The following is an 18,498-nucleotide window of genomic DNA, read 5'->3' as shown; positions in this document are numbered from 1 at the left end:
AGATCTGCATTTTGATAATACACACACACGCAGAGAAGCAACATTAAAAACATTCAGGTTGCCAAGTCAAGCACTCAACAGATGGGAAATGCCAGACAAAGCTGTAGCAGGTGATTCTAACACTTCCCAGGGAGTGGCTGACTGTGGAGTTCATAGGCTTACCTAGCCACCTTAACCCCTTCCAGGCCTGTGTGGGGTGGATACCCCATCACACTCCCCCACAACCCTCAAGCCTTTCCTCCCAACTCTGCAGCACTGGAATAGCAGAACCTGAACAGGATCAGGGGATTAACCTCCCCTCGGGTCCTCAGCATTTCCTCTCAGAAATCCATGTGGGAATTAATGTTGCTCCAAACACAGAGCTGCCCGGGACAGTGCAGTGCAGCTTCTTGCAACACTATACAAATGTATCAGTTTTCAAATATTCATAAAACCCCACACTGATTGCTCTGCAAGGATTCTCCTGAGCAGTTGTGGGGCAGAGCAGGTTGCTCACCTGAATTAACCAGACAATATATTTGACTTTATGGGACAATGGGACCTGCAGATTACTCTCCTCGAGGCAGATTTCTATTAGCTGGATTATTTTGCTAGTGTATGCTACAGAAAGAAAAGTTAATAATATTTACCCTGTGATTAACTTCACAGTGTTAACCCTGGTGCACTCTGAATTACTATCTTGTAAAATACTAACAGCATGTTTTATAAAAAGTCTCTGCAGTTTTTTCAAAGAAAATGGAATTTTAATTTATTTCAAATAGGACAAATCTGAAAACAGTGTCAGTATATAACATCCCTGATTTTGCATACAGTTCCTGTGTTTACTGCCTGCTGTACATTCTGATGTTTGTGTAAAATTTTAAAATAAAATTGTTACATGAAACAGCTGTTCATTAAGCAGGAATTAGCATTTACCAAAGTCAGCAATTCTGAGTTGAACGTCCCTCATGAAGGTCTCTGCGGGGTTATGCTGCGCCCATCAGTTACTGAGTGGCAATTTCAGCCAACTTTTATTAAGGTGTTCAAATCTATCCCTTAATCAGTAGGAAGCTATCTGGGAACCAAGCTGTAAAAGGCTCTGGTGCTCATTGAGACTGAAGGGATGCCTCCCCAGTGCCCGCTCCCAGCACCCAGGCAGCGTACCCTCAGGCAGAATTTGAAGCTGTTCCCTGAGCAGGCATAGGACACAAGCGGGGACAAGCTAGTCAGGGAAAGGGAAGCAGGAAGCTACTCAGTCACTGACAATTTAGCTGTTGGGTCAGGTTCTCTGGGAAACCTCCATATACAAAAATCCCTGTTGACCAGGGCTGCAGCTCTGCAGGCTCCAAGGGACTGTGCTGGGAGGGTGAGATGGGGCTGCAAAGTGGGGTCTAACCCTGCAGCTCTGGCTGTCCTGGGTAGGGAGTGGCAGCTGCACACTCACAACACCACCATGTGTCTCAGGAGTTGCAATACATACATTCTTACAGGCAAGTTCCCAGAAAGTTACTACACCTGGGAGCTAGTCAATCCCATGATCCTCTGTCCCAGCATTCCCGCATGAATCAATTGAAATTCAAGCCTGCTCCATATCCCCAAGGCCTGCCTGTGGTCCTGGGAAGGGGAGCAGAGCGAGAGCATGTGGAATTTAGGGCTGTCCACAGCACCTCCTGGACATCCGCAACATGAAATGGGCTGTGTTTTAATCAATGTTCTTTCAAACCAACTTTCACTGGTGTGTCAATGTCCCAAGCCGGTTTTCCGACAGGCCTCAACTTGGTCATCTAATGACTGCCGGGAAAGACATTGAAAAGGCATGAGTAAAAGCAATCCCAGATTGCAATGTGATTAAAGCCCACACTGAGCAGCACTCACTGGGGAGTTTGTTCTACTGACAGATGAGTCAGACACAGATTTTCCAAACCTTTGGCAGCACATTTGGAGTGGGGAGGCAAAGACCTGTCCTCTGGCTCTGACCACAGGAAAATATGGGAAGACACTATGGGAAGGATGACGGATAAGTAATTGCAGCATTTACATATAAAACAGCCTGTTATAAACTCAAGAAACTGATGGGGAATTAGCTCACACTAAAGAACTGATACAAAGCAACATGAAGGGTCTTGTTCGGTGCAATGAAAACCAGGCCAAGATCCAATCCTTAACCTGAGCTGCTGGGCCTGCATGTTTCCGGGCTCTCTCAACAGACAGGTTATACACACTGGAGCAAAACAACATGATCTCCACTCATTAGGAAACAGGAGTCCTAAAATCATGCATGCACCAAGACCCGTGGCCAACAGCACAACATGTTGCTAGTACAGTACTACGTCAGCTACTATTGATCCCAGTGCACTATGGGAACTGATTTATTCGTTTCTGGGCGGAAGGGCTCTCATGATTGCTGATGGGATATAACCTTTAACCGCAATATCATCAGTTCAATTGCAGCCCATAGTGGTTGAGAGTGAAAATCGTCCCGATGTGACAACTGTTCACCACCTGAATTACTGGATGGTCTCAGTCCAATGCCAAGTATCCATATCAGCCCAACCAACCTCATAGTAGGCAGCCTTGTTAGATTTTTAGTAGAGGCACCCGGGATTGGATGGACAGAAATAGTGAACACCCTTCTCTCTCCTGCAGTTTTTAGAGTCCAGGAAGGGCTGCGGTACATTGGCAAGGCGGGGTAGAAACCTGTTCTGTGGAGAGAGGATTTGGGCTCTCGCTCTGGCACCTTCAGCTATTTTGACGTGTAAAAAGGAGTCAGTTGGTGACATCTTCAGCAGAGGAATGTGACAGAGAAAAATAAACAGCAGGCACAAAAAACAAGAGAGCGGTTTTCATGGAAATACTCCTAGTATAAAAAAGAGAAGAAAAGCAGACTTGGTTCTTATACAATGCTCTTGACATGAATGCCTCAAAATGCTTTACAAAGGGGGCCAAACATCATCATCCCCATTTTACAGTCAGAACCTGAGCCACAGGCTATGGATGGCTCAGCTATTTAGGTTTTATTTTTAAACTTCCCCAGGGAAGCTCAGCTTACCTGCTTTTTTCAGTGAGGTCTCCCTCCTGTTTAACATTGCTTTGCATGAAATGTTCATAAGTTACAGTGAAAGAGCAGTGACTTAAGCCAGGCAGAGCACAGGTCGACTCCATCCTAGTCTCCTCTGAACAACACTGTTAATGCATCTCGCAGCCAACCTGCTACCTCACTGAACACGACAGCTTTGCAGTATGCAAGAATGGAGACTAGGATGCGAGCAGTCAACACACTCTCGTGACTTAGGGCCCAGGTCTTCAGAGGCTTGTGCACTAACCACCTTGTTACATGCTCGCCTTCACACTACACTTTATCCAGGTTTCCAATGGGGTGACTGATGCATAAGACTATAGAGTATCCTCCCAAAGTCACTGCAAACCAGCACAAATTTGAATCCCTGTTGCTTCCTCTTTTGCTTCAATCACCGAACCAAGTTAGGCTGAATGAAAAACGACAATGTAATAAATTATATTTATCAATCAGTCAAAGGCAATACAACAAATTACACGTCACCTTCTAATGCAGAGATAAAAACCTTCTGAGACAAGAGACCATAGTAAGGCTGTCAGGATGAGGGAAGGATGGCACTGGCAGCCTCCCAGCTGTGGGTACGTTTGATTCATAATGCTATCACCATCAGCATGCTGCTGATATTCACAGCTCTGAATGATCCAGTTTAAGTCTATTTCCTTAACTAACAGCTGACAAACATCTTCTTTACAGTCCTTTTTCTATTTTCTTCTTTTGTGGTTGTGATACTTGTCTTCAGCCCTGAAATAGAACCAAGCCATTATAGTCAATGTCTTGTTAGGATCTCAGCACTTAACAGATTACTCCAAAACTGCTTGGCTGACTGAACTTTCACAGATGAGAGTCTGAACATTAGAGAAGCCTGCAGTCTTTCAAGACCGAAAATATCTTTAAATCTAAGCACTTCCTTCCAAATCTTGTCACTGTCCCCTCTTTGAGGGTTCATTTCCAGTGAGTTTTATTCAAGTCTCATTGGACAATACTGCACTCTGACAGAGCACAATGTATCTTGTAAAAACAACTGCATAAAGCCCATTTTATGAGAAAAGCAGCCACTCCAACTTATGCACCAAAGCATTTGTGGTTTTGTGAGCTGATAAACACTTGCTAGGATTGTGCTATACAATTTCTCCCATTTCTATTATAAACCAATAGACGGTCAGAAAGAGAGCCCGGGAGCCTGACAGGAAAGTGTTTTTAGTAAGCTTCTAAAACCACACTTGGACCCAGATCCTCAGTTGGGATCTGCTGGCTCTAGCCCTTGTACCAGTGCCAGATCCAAGTGAATTCTATGGGACTCCATCAACTCTGCACTATGGGTGTGAGACTCTACATTAGTGGATCCCATTGCAGGATTGTCATCTCTTTGCTTTTGGTACTAAAAGCTTTTAGTTCTCTACTTCTTCAGGGATATTGGTGTCATTCATTACAGGCAATTTTGTTCTGAAGCTTAGGAAAGCTTTCCGTTTAGAAAAAAAGGATCAGACACCTATAAGTGTAGCAAATGGTAGAGCTGGCAACCAATCTAACTGGCAGATCCCCATGCAAACTCCTCGGAAGTATGTATTAAAATTCACTACATGTACAACAACTAAGTAGCTATCAGTAATACAAGGTGTGGTTAATTCATAATATACAGCCCATAACACACAAAGCAGAGAGCACTAAGTGACCCTTTGGGTCAGATCTGAGCCAATGCTCTGCATTGTGAGGGGAAGTCACTGCTGGAGGAGTCACCTTTTGGACCCCTGATTAAACCCTGAAATCTGGATGACTTGTAATATTTTAAAGATCCCACAGCAAATTCTGCATGGACAGGAGCTTAGCATGGATGATCTGGGTTATTACATTCTGCCTCCCTGAATTCTCCCGCATTTCCACTTGGATGGAGTATTACATTCCTGCACTAAATTCTGATGCACCATTACATTTCAGTGGTGACTATCACTGACTGGTACAGGCAAACAAATTGCTTAGAGTAACACTTGCCTTTCTCTTTTTCTCCTAGAATCCCTGTCTTTGCCTCTTTCTCGACTTCTTTTTTGTTTGTCTGGACTTCTGCTGGGATCTCTCCTGTGCCTAGATCGATCAACATCCTTAGAGCTTCCACAAGACTGTCGAGAGTCCACTGATGCTGACCGTCTCTCTTCGTTTCTGAAGAAAAAAGTCATTGGTTTTGTTTAATAAATAGTTTCATAAACACTATAGTTATTAGAATACTTTTCATCTCCATCTGTCTGCCTCTGGTAGGCAATGAAAAGGTACAGCATTCCGTTTGGTAGGATCATTTTCTTCTTCTCTTGTTTGTGATAATAAAAGCTTGGAAACAAGACACTTTTAGCCACTGATTTTGGCTTCTCTCGTTAGACAGGCTGCAATTTCTTCCCCCAATACTTTTGATGCAAAGGCTGAAATAGATCTGATTTGCTTACTATTTCAACCACGCAAGTCAGGAAATAAAAATGGGAAGCATCACACAGTGACACGGACACACTTCCATGTCACACAGGTAATAAAGTCTATCCTGTTTGCTTTTTCAATACCCAAGTGAAGGATTACTGTTAAGTATATTAGCAGTGCAATACAGCTATGTTCACGTAACTATGAGAACCTTAAAGGCACACTGTCAACTTGACATCTAATCAATTTTTTTAAAAAGGAGTTCAAATTAGTTTAAGGTACTATTCCAGTCCCGCATCTCCCCACCAATTCTTGTGTTTTAAAAGTCACATTTTCACAGGTTTTTCTCTCCCCAGCTGCTTTGGGACTGGCTGAGCCCTGTGGTTACAGTGCTGTACTAGGATTCAAGAGAGCTTATGTTCATGTCCTGGCTCTGCCACAAACTGCCTGTGTGGCATTAGAAAAAAGTCGCTTCATTTCCCCATCTGCAAAATGGGAACAACCCTTCTTTTCTCCTGTCCTTTGTCTTGTCTATGTTAAGCCATATACTCCTCAGGGCAAGGACCATCTGAGTGTGGATTTGTATTGTCCAGTAAAATGGGTCTATTTCTCAACTTGGGCTTCTACATGCTACTAGAATACAATAATAGGTCACTATGGATTGACGGTTGCCAGTGTCCCTGCACAAAAGAAAGCATTTTGGTGAGTGCAGTGAGGTTCTTGTTAATACCTTCCTGAAGATTTTGCTGAAATGGAAGATTTTCCTCCTTCACACATCTCTGCATTGTCTGGTTTACCTTCCTCCTGCCAGTGGCTGCTGAGTTCTTCCATGTGCACACCAATCACATCTCGGATTACCTGGAAAGAGATTGGTAAAAGAAAACTTGAAGCTAAAACAGACTAGAAAATACAGTACCAGGAAAAAGATGAGGTCTGAGATGTTGTTGTTAAATGCACTGGATATTTGTACGGAATAAAACATTTGTTTGCTGAAATAAAAACTCCAAAGTAACTTTACTAAAAAGCACCTTAAAGGGACACTATCAACATGTAGGTTGCTGGAATTTGCATGTACAAAACTCAGCATTAAAAGTAGTTGTGATAAATATATTCAGTAACTTGCAGTGAAAAAAGTTTTCTGTTTGCATCTGAAAACATTTCTCTTAAGTCTCTGCAACCCCAAATAGCTAAGGCACAAGAAACTGATACTGAAATTGACTAGTCTATTCAAATGAAGAAAAAAGAATAAACACCATGATGGGCACAAGATTTTTAAAGTTATTTCATTTTTAACAGTCTCAGCTGTCGGTATCGTAATTGGGGTAAGGGAAAATGCATTTTAAATACATATGGTTTTTAACCCTGCAGTTCCCCTCTAAGTAGTTTATGCAACTTTCAAATTGACATAGCTCAAACTAAAGGATAGCCACAAAACGTATCAGGAAACACTGACAATCAACCAGAGGAGAAAATATACTTTAAACCATTAACATTTCTTTTTGAGGTTTATAAAATTGCTAACACATTTACTAACCCACATCTTCAGACTTGGTCAAAAAGTTTCTTTAAGATTTTTTTGCCTAAGCATTGTAGTTAAAACTGTTTTTACTAATGTGAATAGAGCACATTAGAGAGAGTACACCATGAAAAGATTAAGCATTCTAATGCCTGCAAGGGCTTGCACTCTCTACAAAAGCATTTGATGCTCACCTCAGTGTAAGATTTCTTTGTTATATGAACATTCTTAGCTCTGTATGACTGCCGCCGTCTTTTATAGTCCCGCATTTCTGCCAGGATTTCAAGATGAGACTTTGGACCTTTTTGACCATCATCTAATACAAATTGAAGGTGAAACAAGTGGTTAAACAAACTAAAAACAAAATTTCAGAGGCAATACATCGGTACTTGAGAACACCTAATTGGGCTGTCTTAGAATGGTGCTGCTTACAGGACTAAAGGTAAGTTTGTGTCAAGTTTTTTTAATAGATGTTTCTCTGGTATTTATTTATAGCATCAAACAGTGTCTAGGGAAGTTGGAGAGAAAACTGGAAGAGATCTGCTTACACAATAAAGACCAAAATCAACAACCAAAATAAAAGGCATTCAAGCAACCATACAAGATTATTACAAGAACTCTGAGACACTGCAATAAGACTTATTTAGTGACTTGATTTTTTTTTTTTTTTTTTTAAAAAAGAACACTCAAATACTATTTTACAAATCACATTTTCAAAACTCGTATTATTGAACTGCTGAAATCTGGCAAACAAACAGAGGGATCAATCCAGCAAATGTAAATGTCTATGGTCATGCAGATCCTTTTGCAGGATCGGGCTCCAGAAAGAAGGCATTTTTTTCTTGCATGTATATTGTACGTTTTACAGAATATAGTAATTGGAGGAGTCCTGATCTGTCTCACTAGTTTATATATTTAGCCAGAATTTTCTTTGTGCCAAAAGACTATCATGTGTCTCTTATCATATTTGTATTGTTAGTATTCCATGCTACTTTACTCTCTTATCAGCTTTCACAGCAGAAATCTTGCAAAATTTCACATTCAGTTGTGAGCCAAAGAAGTGCAGGCCTATTGCAGGAGAAATGAGGGATCCCTCCTCCTGCTGAGACGCAAGCAATAGATACAATGAGAGAAGAGCAGTAGAACTGTTTGGACAGGCAACTGGAAGAATTGAAGACAGAAAGGAGAAAGATACAATAGGCAACTACACATAGACCACCACATTACAGGATCTGAAGGTATCTTACCTGTGTCCTGAATTCTACTTTTTTTTTTTTTTTTTTAAAAAAAGAACTATAATACAAAAAGAATATTTGCCAGCTCTTTTCCAGGCTAGTTTGCATAATTTTTGCCCTTTTCCTAGAATCCACAATTTTGTTTACATTTTATTAATTCAAACCTGAATAAATGTTCAACCAAATCCCTCTAACTGTAGAAATGTGACAACATTTGAAGATGACAAACACGGCCATTTTAAGTTATAAAACTCAAGAACTGGAATATTTCTCAAACCTTGGGTGACTTTAGCTGCCAAATCTACAAAGAGATCACTGTCATTTTCAGTGGCCTGGGATCTGGACTTCTGTTTCTTTGTCTCTTCCAGGACATAATCATAGACTGCAAGACGATCAGCTTGAGTCAGGTCACAGATGAAGCGTTTGTGGTTTTGGGGAACTTCAACAGGCAGTGAAGAATAGGCACCTAAAGCTTGTAAACAAATGAATATTATTACGTCTATAAAATGGGAATATTGATACACAAAGAAACTGGTGGGGAGGAGCAAGTGTACTGGCACTAGGAACTTGGACACTATTTACATACTTTTCACTTGTGCAAAACAGATTTCTTCAGCTTTACTGGATTCTGATAGCTTAAAAAGTACTTTAGTTGGCCTAATTTTAGGAAACCACTGATGTCTGCTTCATGAAATTATGACTCTGTAACAGACTGTCACCAAATGGCCTCTACACTTCTATTTCATTAGCCTTCCTCAAATACACATCTGGGGAGCCAGTTTTGGTGTCTCCTGCAGGGACTATGAGGGCTATTTGAGGGGAAAGGGCGAGAATGCCGACAAAAACCATCTAGTCCACAATACAATTTCCTATATTATGTTATTAGTGACACCCATTAGCCTGCAAAAGAATGTTTTTGTACTAGTCCAATAGTACATATTTATTTTTAAATTTGTCTCCAAATTTCAACTGCAAACTAGTTAACAGCCAACATTCTATTGGCCATAACTGGAATCAAAGCCTCTGTTTAATCAAACAGATAATGCTTAATTGTCTGTTCTGAATGCTTTCAAAGACGATTTAGAACAGGGTGCCTTCTACCCGCTCACATTGCTAGTCGGTTTAAAGACCATGAAGAGAAGTAATGTGCAACAAAAGCATTTACAATTGGCAAAACAGAGTTGCCAGTCTCCTCCCAGTTATTAGTCTACACTTATTCACTAGCTGTACAGTAACCAAGATGTATTCGTTACCTGCTAGCTAAAAAAACCCTGCTTCCCCAATTTATTAAAACTGTAGTCACGCTCCCTGTTTTATTGCAAAGATTATATTTCTTTCAAACAGAATGGTCAAACCTCCAGTCACACTCTCCAACACACTGTAGCATTTCAAAGTGAATTTCTTGAAACAAAAGAATATGGTACTTATGAAAGGCTATCACTTGCAGAAAGGACGCTGTGTATCTTTTAGGTCTAGTCTATGCTGTCGGGGCATGTAGGTTACATGTAACTACATGCTGCACTGAAAAACACGCTGCGTTCACACTGTGGTGGTTAGATACACGTGGCAATGAAAGGCTCTGGCGGGGAGAAGCAATGGAAAAAGGCTCCGGCAGCGATGCCAGAGCCTTTCCTTGAAGCAGGAAAAGGCTCCCGTAGAGGGATGATGATGGAGTCTTTCTCCATTGCCTCCCCACTGCCACAGCCTTTCCTTGCAGTGGAGAAAGACTCTGGCAGTGGAATACTACACTGCTTAAAATAGCAGTGTATATGTGAGAGACATATACTCGGGCATATCGAGAGTGAGTAGAGTACATACCCTAAAGTTCAGGTGTGTCTTTACTCTACTTGCCCAAGCAGTGCCTCACCATCTACACAGCTATTTATACCTTTGCTAGGTGGGCATGCAGTGTATGTACTCGACACACGCTGTAAATGGAGACAAAGCCTAAGTAAGAAGAACATTCATCTCCCTAATTCCCCTTCAGTCTCACCCCTGCTCTTGAAAGAAGAATCAAGGACATTTTAATTTAAAAATATTTCAAGAGCAGAAAGATCAGCTAGGTCCATTTCATTCAGGATGGGGTCATAGCACACAGCAATGACTACCCTGGAAGAAGAGAAAAGCTAGAACTCTCTCTGTTCAGATGTGCTGATCCAGATGTGATGCAGATTAAGAACCCGTGAAATATGCACTATTTTCTGTTACAATTGTAACAATTTACTAGGAGTTCCACCTATTCAACTAAAAGTAGCTGTGTTTACCTGAAGGTCTCCTCAGCTACCACCCTCTTTTAAACAAGCCCAGTAAACTGAAGGCAAAATTTGTGTTAACAGATATTATGGCTGAGGTTTTAAAATTCAGAAAATTAAATCTTCTGGTTCCTACAGCAACCTTATTTTGACAATTATGCACCATAAAACTTCACATTTCTTGATGACTGTGTATTAAAAAGCTGGACTACAACTTTTCGTTAGTGGAGTTTTTTAGAGAAAAGAATAAGTGTTTACCAAGTAAAACCTGATAATAAATTAACAAGTTATTAGGTGAATGTGGACAGTTTGGACAACTTTGGTTCTTTCTTTAGATTGTTTCTAAAAAGTGCAAGAACACAATGTTAAAATAGGATGGTGAGATATAACTGACACATAGTGGCTCATAGATGTATTTTCGCAATACAGCACATGGTACACATTTTGATATTCATTTATTTTCTTTTAAAGTTGTCCAGTGCATTCAGGTTAGATCAGTGGTTCCCAAACTTTAACAACCTGGGAACGCCGTTCAATAAAATGTCAAGGCTCGCGAACCTCCTCCTAAAAATGAGTATTTCCAGGGATTTTCTCCTTTACCTGAGTATAAATTATAAAAGCAGTGATCTTGGAAATATAAAATATGTTTTATGACATGCTTATTACACACTATTTATTTATGATTACAGTATTTTTATTACATTATGAAAACGGCAACACTTTCAAGATCTCACTTTCGTAGCTTGAATCACTTTGAATAAGCCTGTTATAAGACAAGGCTCCTATGTTTCATTAAGGAGTATCAGATGTGAAACAGCATGAAAGCATTTAAGAAGCCAACTCAAATCGTTGCTCCTACACAAGCATTCAGGTCTTGAGCAGTCCAGGCAAACAATACTACAACAAAGCTTAAACTTGTTCTTCATAATAATTTTAAAAACAATACTAACGGCCTATTTAATTTTAAAAACGTCAGAAAATATCCACCTCCCTTTCCATTTCTTATAAGAAGTCTTGAAGTTTAAATCTCCTCAGTGTGATAGATACGCTTGCTTTGATCTGCTTAGCTCTTGGAAGTCCAGGGGCTCTGGGCTGCTGGTCCCATGGTCCCTAGAGACAGCTCTGTCCACCATTAGGGAATTTTTTCCCGCAAACCCCCTGTAACATTTCACGAATCCCAGTTTGGGAACCACTGGATTAGATTAAGATTTGAAATGAACATAACTACAGTTTTGTTAAACCATGGGGAACCCATCTTCCAAATATGCCATCTTATGAACATTTCCAGGTGCCTCCTTTCCAAAGAGCCCACTCTACGGGTTTCCATTCTATACTAGAAAAAGAAAAACAACAGTCAGTGCTGCTGTATTTGGCTACTGAGTGAACAAGTCAGAAAGGGAGAATGAGCATACACCTTTTCCCCTTTGTACGCTAGGATTCCCAATTTTGGTTGGATGTATTCCTGGAGATTTTATCACACAACAATCCTGGAGAGTTGGCAACCCAAATTTGTGCACATGTATTTTAAAATAACTGAATCAGTAGCTTAATGCAGCTTTATCCAGGTGCCACAATGCCTCCCACAGCGCACACTGTAGCTCTAGTGCCATCTGTACAAGCAGGCATAGTTTGCCAAGGGTCTGTCTTGATTTCATATTTCATTCTCTTGAGAAATCTATTTCTGTCCTTTCCTGGGCTCCAGCCAGTTTTGTGTGTTCTCTGCTGATCAATGAAAAACAGGAAGTAGTGACTTAAATGTATGGGTGGACACAATGTCCATCCTATTTACAGGGGAGCAGGCCCCTCTGACTAAATCACTCTAACTCCTCTTAGGAAAGTTTGCAATAATCCACTGTAAAAATTGAAAATTGAAGGTTCATGTATCATGGGTCAATGAAAGACAGCTACATATCACATGCCCAATAAAATAAATGTTAGTTTGGGGATTCAGAGGAGGAAGTAAAAGCAAAAGGGAAGGTTTCTTGTCCAGGAAAAGGATTCCCAGCAGTGGGAATGGGGAGCAGTGCCAGGTTCAGTCTGAGGGGGTTCTGGGTTGTGGAAGGTAGAAGAGGGGGCAGCTCAGAGAGCTGGACCAGAGGGGGTCAGTAGGGGAAAGGTTTTAAGTAGTGGGATTGTGGGACTGGCATTTGCAGGGCTAGATTTCCAATCCTGAAGATAGCCCTTGAGTTGAACGTGCAGGACTCGAACCCTCCCCAGATCCCAGGTGAGGGAGGAGAACACAGCTGTGGGGACCAGAATTAGTAAGGGAGCAGATAAATATGCATTTAGGGATTAATAACAAGAATTTTAGTTATAAGTTGGGGACGCATCAATTAGAAGTAACGGAAGAGGAGAAGGACCTTGCAGTATTGGTTGATCATAGGATGACTATGAGCTGCCAATGTGATATGGCTGTGAAAAAAGCTAATGCGGTTTTGAGATGCATCAGGAGAGGCATTTCCAGTAGGGATAAGGAGGTTTTAGTACCATTATACAAGGCACTGGTGAGACCTCACCTAGAATAGTGTGTGCAGTTCTGGTCTCCCATGTTTAAAAAGGATGAATTCAAGCTGGAGCAGGTACAGAGAAGGGCTACTAGGATGATCCGAGGAATGGAAAACTTGTCTTATGAAAGGAGACTCAAGGAGCTTGGCTAGTTTAGCCTAACTAAAAGAAGGTTGAGGGGAGATATGATTGCTCTCTATAAATATATCAGAGGGATAAATACAGGAGAGGGAGAGGAATTATTTCAGCTCAGCACCAATGTGGACACAAGAACAAATGGGTATAAACTGGCCACCAGGAAGTTTAGACTTGAAATTAGACAAAGATTTCTAACCATCAGAGGAGTGAAGTTTTGGAATAGACTTGCAAAGGAAGCAGTGGGGGCAAAAGATCTATCTGGCTTTAAGATTAAACTCGATAAGTTTATGGAGGAGATGGTATGATGGGATAATGGGATTTTGGTAAGTAATTGATCTTTAAATATTCAGGGTAAACAGGACTAATCCCCTGAGATGAGATATTAGATGGATGGGATCTGAGTTACCCAGGAAAGAATTTTCTGCAGTATCTGGCTGATGAATCTTGCCCATATGCTCAGGGTTTAGCTGATTGCCATATTTGGGGTTGGGAAGGAATTTTCCTCCAGGGCAGATTGGAGAGACCCTGGAGGTTTTTTGCCTTCCTCTGTAGCATGGGGCACGAGTCACTTGAGGGAGGCTTCTCTGCTCCTTGAAGTCTTTAAACCACAATTTGAGGACTTCAATAGCTCAGACATAGGTGAGGTTTTTCGTAGGAGTGGGTGGGTGAGATTCTGTGGCCTGCGCTGTGCAGGAGGTCGGACTAGATGATCAGAATGGTCCCTTCTGACTTTAATATCTATGAATCTATGAATCTAAAATATTGTATGACAGTGAACACACAAATGAGATTAAGGGAGACTGAGAAAGAGGTGGCTTGAGTAATCATGAATGGGAGGAGAGATGGCCCACACTACTGAAAAACTGGAGAATCCCTGGTTTAATCTGTGTACTCCACTTACCTTCACTGTAGCCTCCACCTTCGTTAGCACTTAAAGCTTTAGCTTGTTGAATAATGTGAAATTGTAGATCCTTATCTGGGGGGGGGGAAAAAGGGAAATTTTTTTTACAAAGCTCCTGCACCTGTGTACAAGTCCATCCTGAGCTATCTGCTAGATCTGTGCTCTTAGTTCACGAGGTTTAACGGACAGCTAGGCAGTGGTTATTGTACAGAGAGAATAACAGTCCTCATCCTGCATTAGTGATGTTCAGCAAAAGGCCATCAGACACTCAGGAATTCTTTGACTGTAATGGAAATATTTTAACCAAATATATTCTGGCTTTTTAAAAGTTTGTTCTTACATCCAGTCCACATTATTTAGTCCAGAAAACCAAACCACAACAAGTTAATAAGAATTATATTTATTCTATAATTACGTGTAAATGATATCAAGTTACTCCTCTGGTCCTGTTACTGCGTCCTGCCTCCTCTGTGTGTGTTTTTCAGGTTCTAACCTCCTCAGAACACAGCCTCACTCTGTGTGTCTTGCTTTATTATTATTACTGTGCTGAGCAGATTTTTCAAACACTTTATATCAACATCTGTTAATTGTAACTCTGCCATTTAAAGAAAGACAAGATCACATTTTTATCTACCTTAAAAGGGCCTTATAATCTTGGTGGGAATGACCTCTACATTCCAGAGCAAGATTCATTTGGAAGCAAGTACAGTAATGCACTGCAGAGACATTAAAGATAATCTTCCCCCACCCAACCAAGAACCATCCCCCTAATGTTTCCACTAATTAATGTAGAACTGCAATGAAAACACAGGTGTCCCTTCAGAAGCTCTACTTCAGCAGCTAAACGCTATTGTTAGAGCTGGGTCAAACTGCTAAGGTGGGATATGACATACAGTATACATGTGATCTACTCACATCACAGATGAGTCCGGTGCACAAACAAGAAAATAAAAAAGCAAAGGGAACTTGCAAGCTGCGTTAGAAATATGAAAACAAACAATCTGCCACAAACATGCTGATAAATAAGTGGGAATTAAATTATAATTCCTCCTCATTTTCAAAGTTCGAAGAGGATAACACACCCTCTGACTAGCATCAGGTAAGGAAAAAAGGTGTGCTACTCAGCTTTGCAGAATGAAGGTAAAGTGCCACAAGCCAAATTTATTTTTAAAAGATCTAGATGGTGAGAATAAGGAAGTTTCTCTTACATTGGAGCAACTCAGGTAACATTGTCACCTGAAGTGTCTGCATTCCACTATACAACCATTACCAAATTCATACTTACCCATAGTAACGGTGGGTATCTTTGCTTTCTCGTAGTAAAATGCAGAGTCATACATTTCAGCCTACAAATCAAAAGACATTAATTATACCATTCCCAAGTTTATAGCTAAGGGCTAGTCTACACTGGCAATGCTAAAGTGCTGCCGTGGCAGCACTTTAATGTGGCTTGTGTGATCACGGCAGAGAGCTCTCCCAGGGCTCTAAAAAAACCACCTCAACAAAAGGCATAGATACCAGCGCTGTTTACACTGGCGCTTTACAGCACTGAAACTTGCTGCGCTCAGGGGGGTGATTTTTCAAACCTCTGAGCGAGAAAGTTCCAGTGCTGTAAATTGCCAGTGCAGACAAGCCCTAAGACTCAAGCATCTCTGCCCAGAACCGCCAGGGCTCCCCAATTCTGTAGTCTGATAAACCCAGCTGGGCCTTCACACCCAGACAGAGTCTCACTGGACTTGTGCAGGTACACGGGCCACGGGCACGGATCCACCTGCAGCATCAGGGCCTTCCTTTATACGATTTCTCTGGGCCTAGAGTATAAAGAGTAGATTTGTCTGAACCAATCCAGACCTCTTAAAACTGCCAAACTCTTTCCTCTCAGCAGAGTTGGACCAAGGGATTCCTGCCGTAGGAAAAAAACAATCAGTCGGCCCAGAACTGAAGGTGGCTACCTGCTCTTCTCTGGAGTACTCCAGCCTCCTCAGCCGGCAGGCCACCATGTGCTTAGCCAGGGAGGCTCTGGGCATCTGGTGATTGGCGTCGTAGGGGCAAATGGCTCTCTCCTCCTGTCAGAGGCAGCGCACAGTCAGCACGGACCAGGGGCAAAGGCACGGGGGGCGGCGCTCCCTCAGTTTGGAGCTGGGGGGCAAGGAGGTATTGGAGGTGGGGTGCTCCATCCGCGCGGGCAGGGGTGGAGCTGGGGGCAAGGGGCTATCGGGGCAGGGGGGCGCAGCGCGGGCAGGGGCCGAGCTCGGAGATGAGGGCATGTAGGGGGCAGGGGGCGCAGTGCAGGTGGGGGCAGACCTGGGAGGTAAGGGGGTGTAGGAGGCGGGGGGCAAGGAGGCGTTGGGAGGTGCAGACCGGGGGTGGGGTGGGGGGCACAGTGCGGGCAGAGCTGGAGCTGCGGGTGCTGGGACGCAGTGGGGGCGGGGAGCTGCCCCGGGCGCGGACACCCCCAGGCACCGCGTGACACACGCCGGGGCGAGGGAGCCCGGCCCGCGGCGCTGGGAGAGATTCTTGCCTGAGCCCCAAACCACACCGCGCAGGGGGCGGCCATCTCCGCTCCGAGCAGCCAGGCCTCAAACGGGGTTGTTGAAACAAGGGGAGCCGGCGGCAGCCGCCATGTTTACTGGGGGCAACCAAGCGCTCGCTGCGGGGTGAGCGGGGAAATGGCTTCCCTTTACCTCAGGGCAATCTGGCTTCACTGGTATTGTGAATAATGGGAGTGGCGGCCATCTTTAGTGAGGGCGAGACTTGCCCGGGATCCCCGCGGTTGCTTCCGGTAGCTGAACGAGACGAGGCGCCCGGCGCAGGCTTCCGCCCTTGGTGGTTTGATTGACATTTCACTGGCACGGAAAGCCCCGCCGCACAAAGTGCGAATGTCAATAAATGAAACGAGATAAAGGGTGTTAACGGAGCCAGGCCTCGGGCCATACACTGGTCATTTGTGAACGGGCAGCTCCGCGGCCAGCCCCCCACGGGGCCTCGCCCGTCGCGGCGTGGCCCTCCAGAGCCATAGAGCGGACACGTGGGTAGAGAGCAGCCGCAGGCAGGGCCCTGCAGCAGACGAGAGCCATAGAGAGGGAGGCTCAGCGACGGCAGCCGCTACTGGCGTGGCGGGTTACGGCGGCTGGGCCGGCGTGGGGCGGGGCTTGCCCAGGCGGGCGTTTGGCGGGACAGCGGGATTCGCTGGCCGGCTCGGTCCGGTGACCGCGCTTCACGCTGCGCGCGTGGCCGGCCCGGTGTCCCTGCAGGGCCCGTGCAGTGGGGGCCGGGCGCCGCGTGGGGCACAGAGCGCCCGGCCCCGAGACGGGCGGGGGGGGGCGCGCGAGGCAACGGCTCTTACCGGCCCAACGGCGGGAGAGACCTTCCGGCCCCACCCAGCTCTTCTGCGGCGCGCCTGGCCAATAGGAGACGTTGTCCGCTCCTCGCGCCCCCGCTCGCTGTTGTGACGCGCTCGGAGCGGCGCGGCTCCACGCGCAGCCGCGGCACTATGCAGACGGCGCACGGGCTCATTTGCATAAACCCCCGGGGGCTGAGAGCTCGTGAGCAACGAGTGCCGGGGAAGGCAGATCAGCAGCCCCCAAACGGGGAGGGGAGGCTGCCGGAGGCGCAGCAGGGAACGAAGCAGCGGGGCCGGGCCGGGGCCGGGGGGACGCGGGCAGGAGCAGGTCCCCAGTCTCCCCGCAGGGCAGGGGCAGTAAAAGAGCAGGAGCTGGGAAAAGCCCCTTGGCCCTTGAGAAGACAAGTCCGCTGCTTAAGGGCTTATGTCCAGAGTTTCCAAACCTGAGTACCCAACATTGGACTCCTAAATCCGTAACTGGGCACCTAAACAGCTGTGCCCTGACCTTCAGAGCTACTGAGTACTTGCCGGTCCCCTTCACTTTAATGGGAGCTGGGATTACTCAGCATTTAAGAAAAATCAGGCTACTTCTGTTTTGGTGCCTCATTTAGGAGCTTAACCTAGGTACCAGGGATTGGAAATTTTGACCTGTAGATCTACTCCTGCACCACTGAATTCAGGAGGGCTTTTACGTTGATTTACATGCAAGTAGCAGTGGGTCCAATTATACCCAGGGAGCAGGTCCCCAGCACAGGGAGCCTGAAGAGAACTATACACCAGGGATGAGGGCCACAGTGAACATGTTCATGGGAGGAGTTCACATACGGACATTGGTGCAGAATACCTGCCTGTGTACCTGCAGTCTGGGGCGTCCTGTAGTCCACTCATACAGGTGCAAAAGCAGTAAAGCAAAAGAAATGAACTGCTAATGCAATTATACTCCCACCAGGCAACTCCCAGGACACAGAGACAGAGCCAAACCCAAGTCCATTTACGAATATCTCCCAGAGAGGTATGGATTTGAAGACACGGGACAGGAATAGCTCTGTTGCCTTCTACTTGACAGTCCCAAAGGGCCTAGCAAGGAATTGCTGTGTACTTTCTATAACCCTAGCAGTTGATCCCTAACTGCCAGTCCTAGCAAATAATTTAC

The 18,498-nt window shown here is 44.2% G+C and overlaps 1 protein-coding gene across 3 annotated transcripts; it reads right to left on the bottom strand.

Annotated features, from left to right (window-relative positions):
• Positions 1-3,484: 3,484 nt before the first annotated feature.
• On the bottom strand, positions 3,485-16,938 carry SNRNP48 (small nuclear ribonucleoprotein U11/U12 subunit 48). 3 transcript variants are annotated; one of them, XM_038391420.2, is made up of 9 exons: positions 16,687-16,938; positions 15,955-16,068; positions 15,288-15,348; positions 14,003-14,077; positions 8,484-8,678; positions 7,166-7,287; positions 6,186-6,313; positions 5,045-5,209; positions 3,485-3,796 (listed from the first exon to the last, which is right to left on the bottom strand). In XM_038391420.2, exons 2-9 carry the CDS (start codon positions 16,027-16,029, stop codon positions 3,757-3,759), a joined length of 861 nt encoding a protein of 286 aa, XP_038247348.1. In that variant the 5' UTR covers positions 16,030-16,068; positions 16,687-16,938; the 3' UTR covers positions 3,485-3,756. The 3 variants fall into 3 exon arrangements, with proteins under 3 accessions (XP_038247348.1, XP_038247347.1, XP_038247349.1); XM_038391419.2 differs by having other exon boundaries at positions 16,524-16,689; XM_038391421.2 differs by lacking the exons at positions 14,003-14,077; positions 16,687-16,938 and adding an exon at positions 16,524-16,675.
• Between the last annotated feature and the right edge of the window lie 1,560 nt (positions 16,939-18,498).

This window comes from Dermochelys coriacea, chromosome 2, assembly GCF_009764565.3.
Source record: "Dermochelys coriacea isolate rDerCor1 chromosome 2, rDerCor1.pri.v4, whole genome shotgun sequence".
Taxonomy (NCBI): Eukaryota; Metazoa; Chordata; order Testudines; family Dermochelyidae; genus Dermochelys; species Dermochelys coriacea.
The sequence above is the reverse complement of the archived record's forward strand: the minus strand, read 5'-3'. Positions and strand labels throughout refer to the sequence as shown.

Excerpts from the sequence above, each read along its gene's own strand:
- SNRNP48 (XM_038391419.2), bottom strand. The coding sequence starts at position 16,559 with ATGGCCGCCCCCTGCGCGGTGTGGTTTGGGGCTCAG. Across the intron at positions 8,679-14,002 it reads AGGTGGAGGCTACAGTGAAG|CTTTAGGTGCCTATTCTTCA; the intron begins GTAAGTGGAGTA and ends TTTGTTTACAAG. Across the intron at positions 6,314-7,165 it reads CAAAGAAATCTTACACTGAG|GTAATCCGAGATGTGATTGG; the intron begins GTGAGCATCAAA and ends ATCTCTTTCCAG.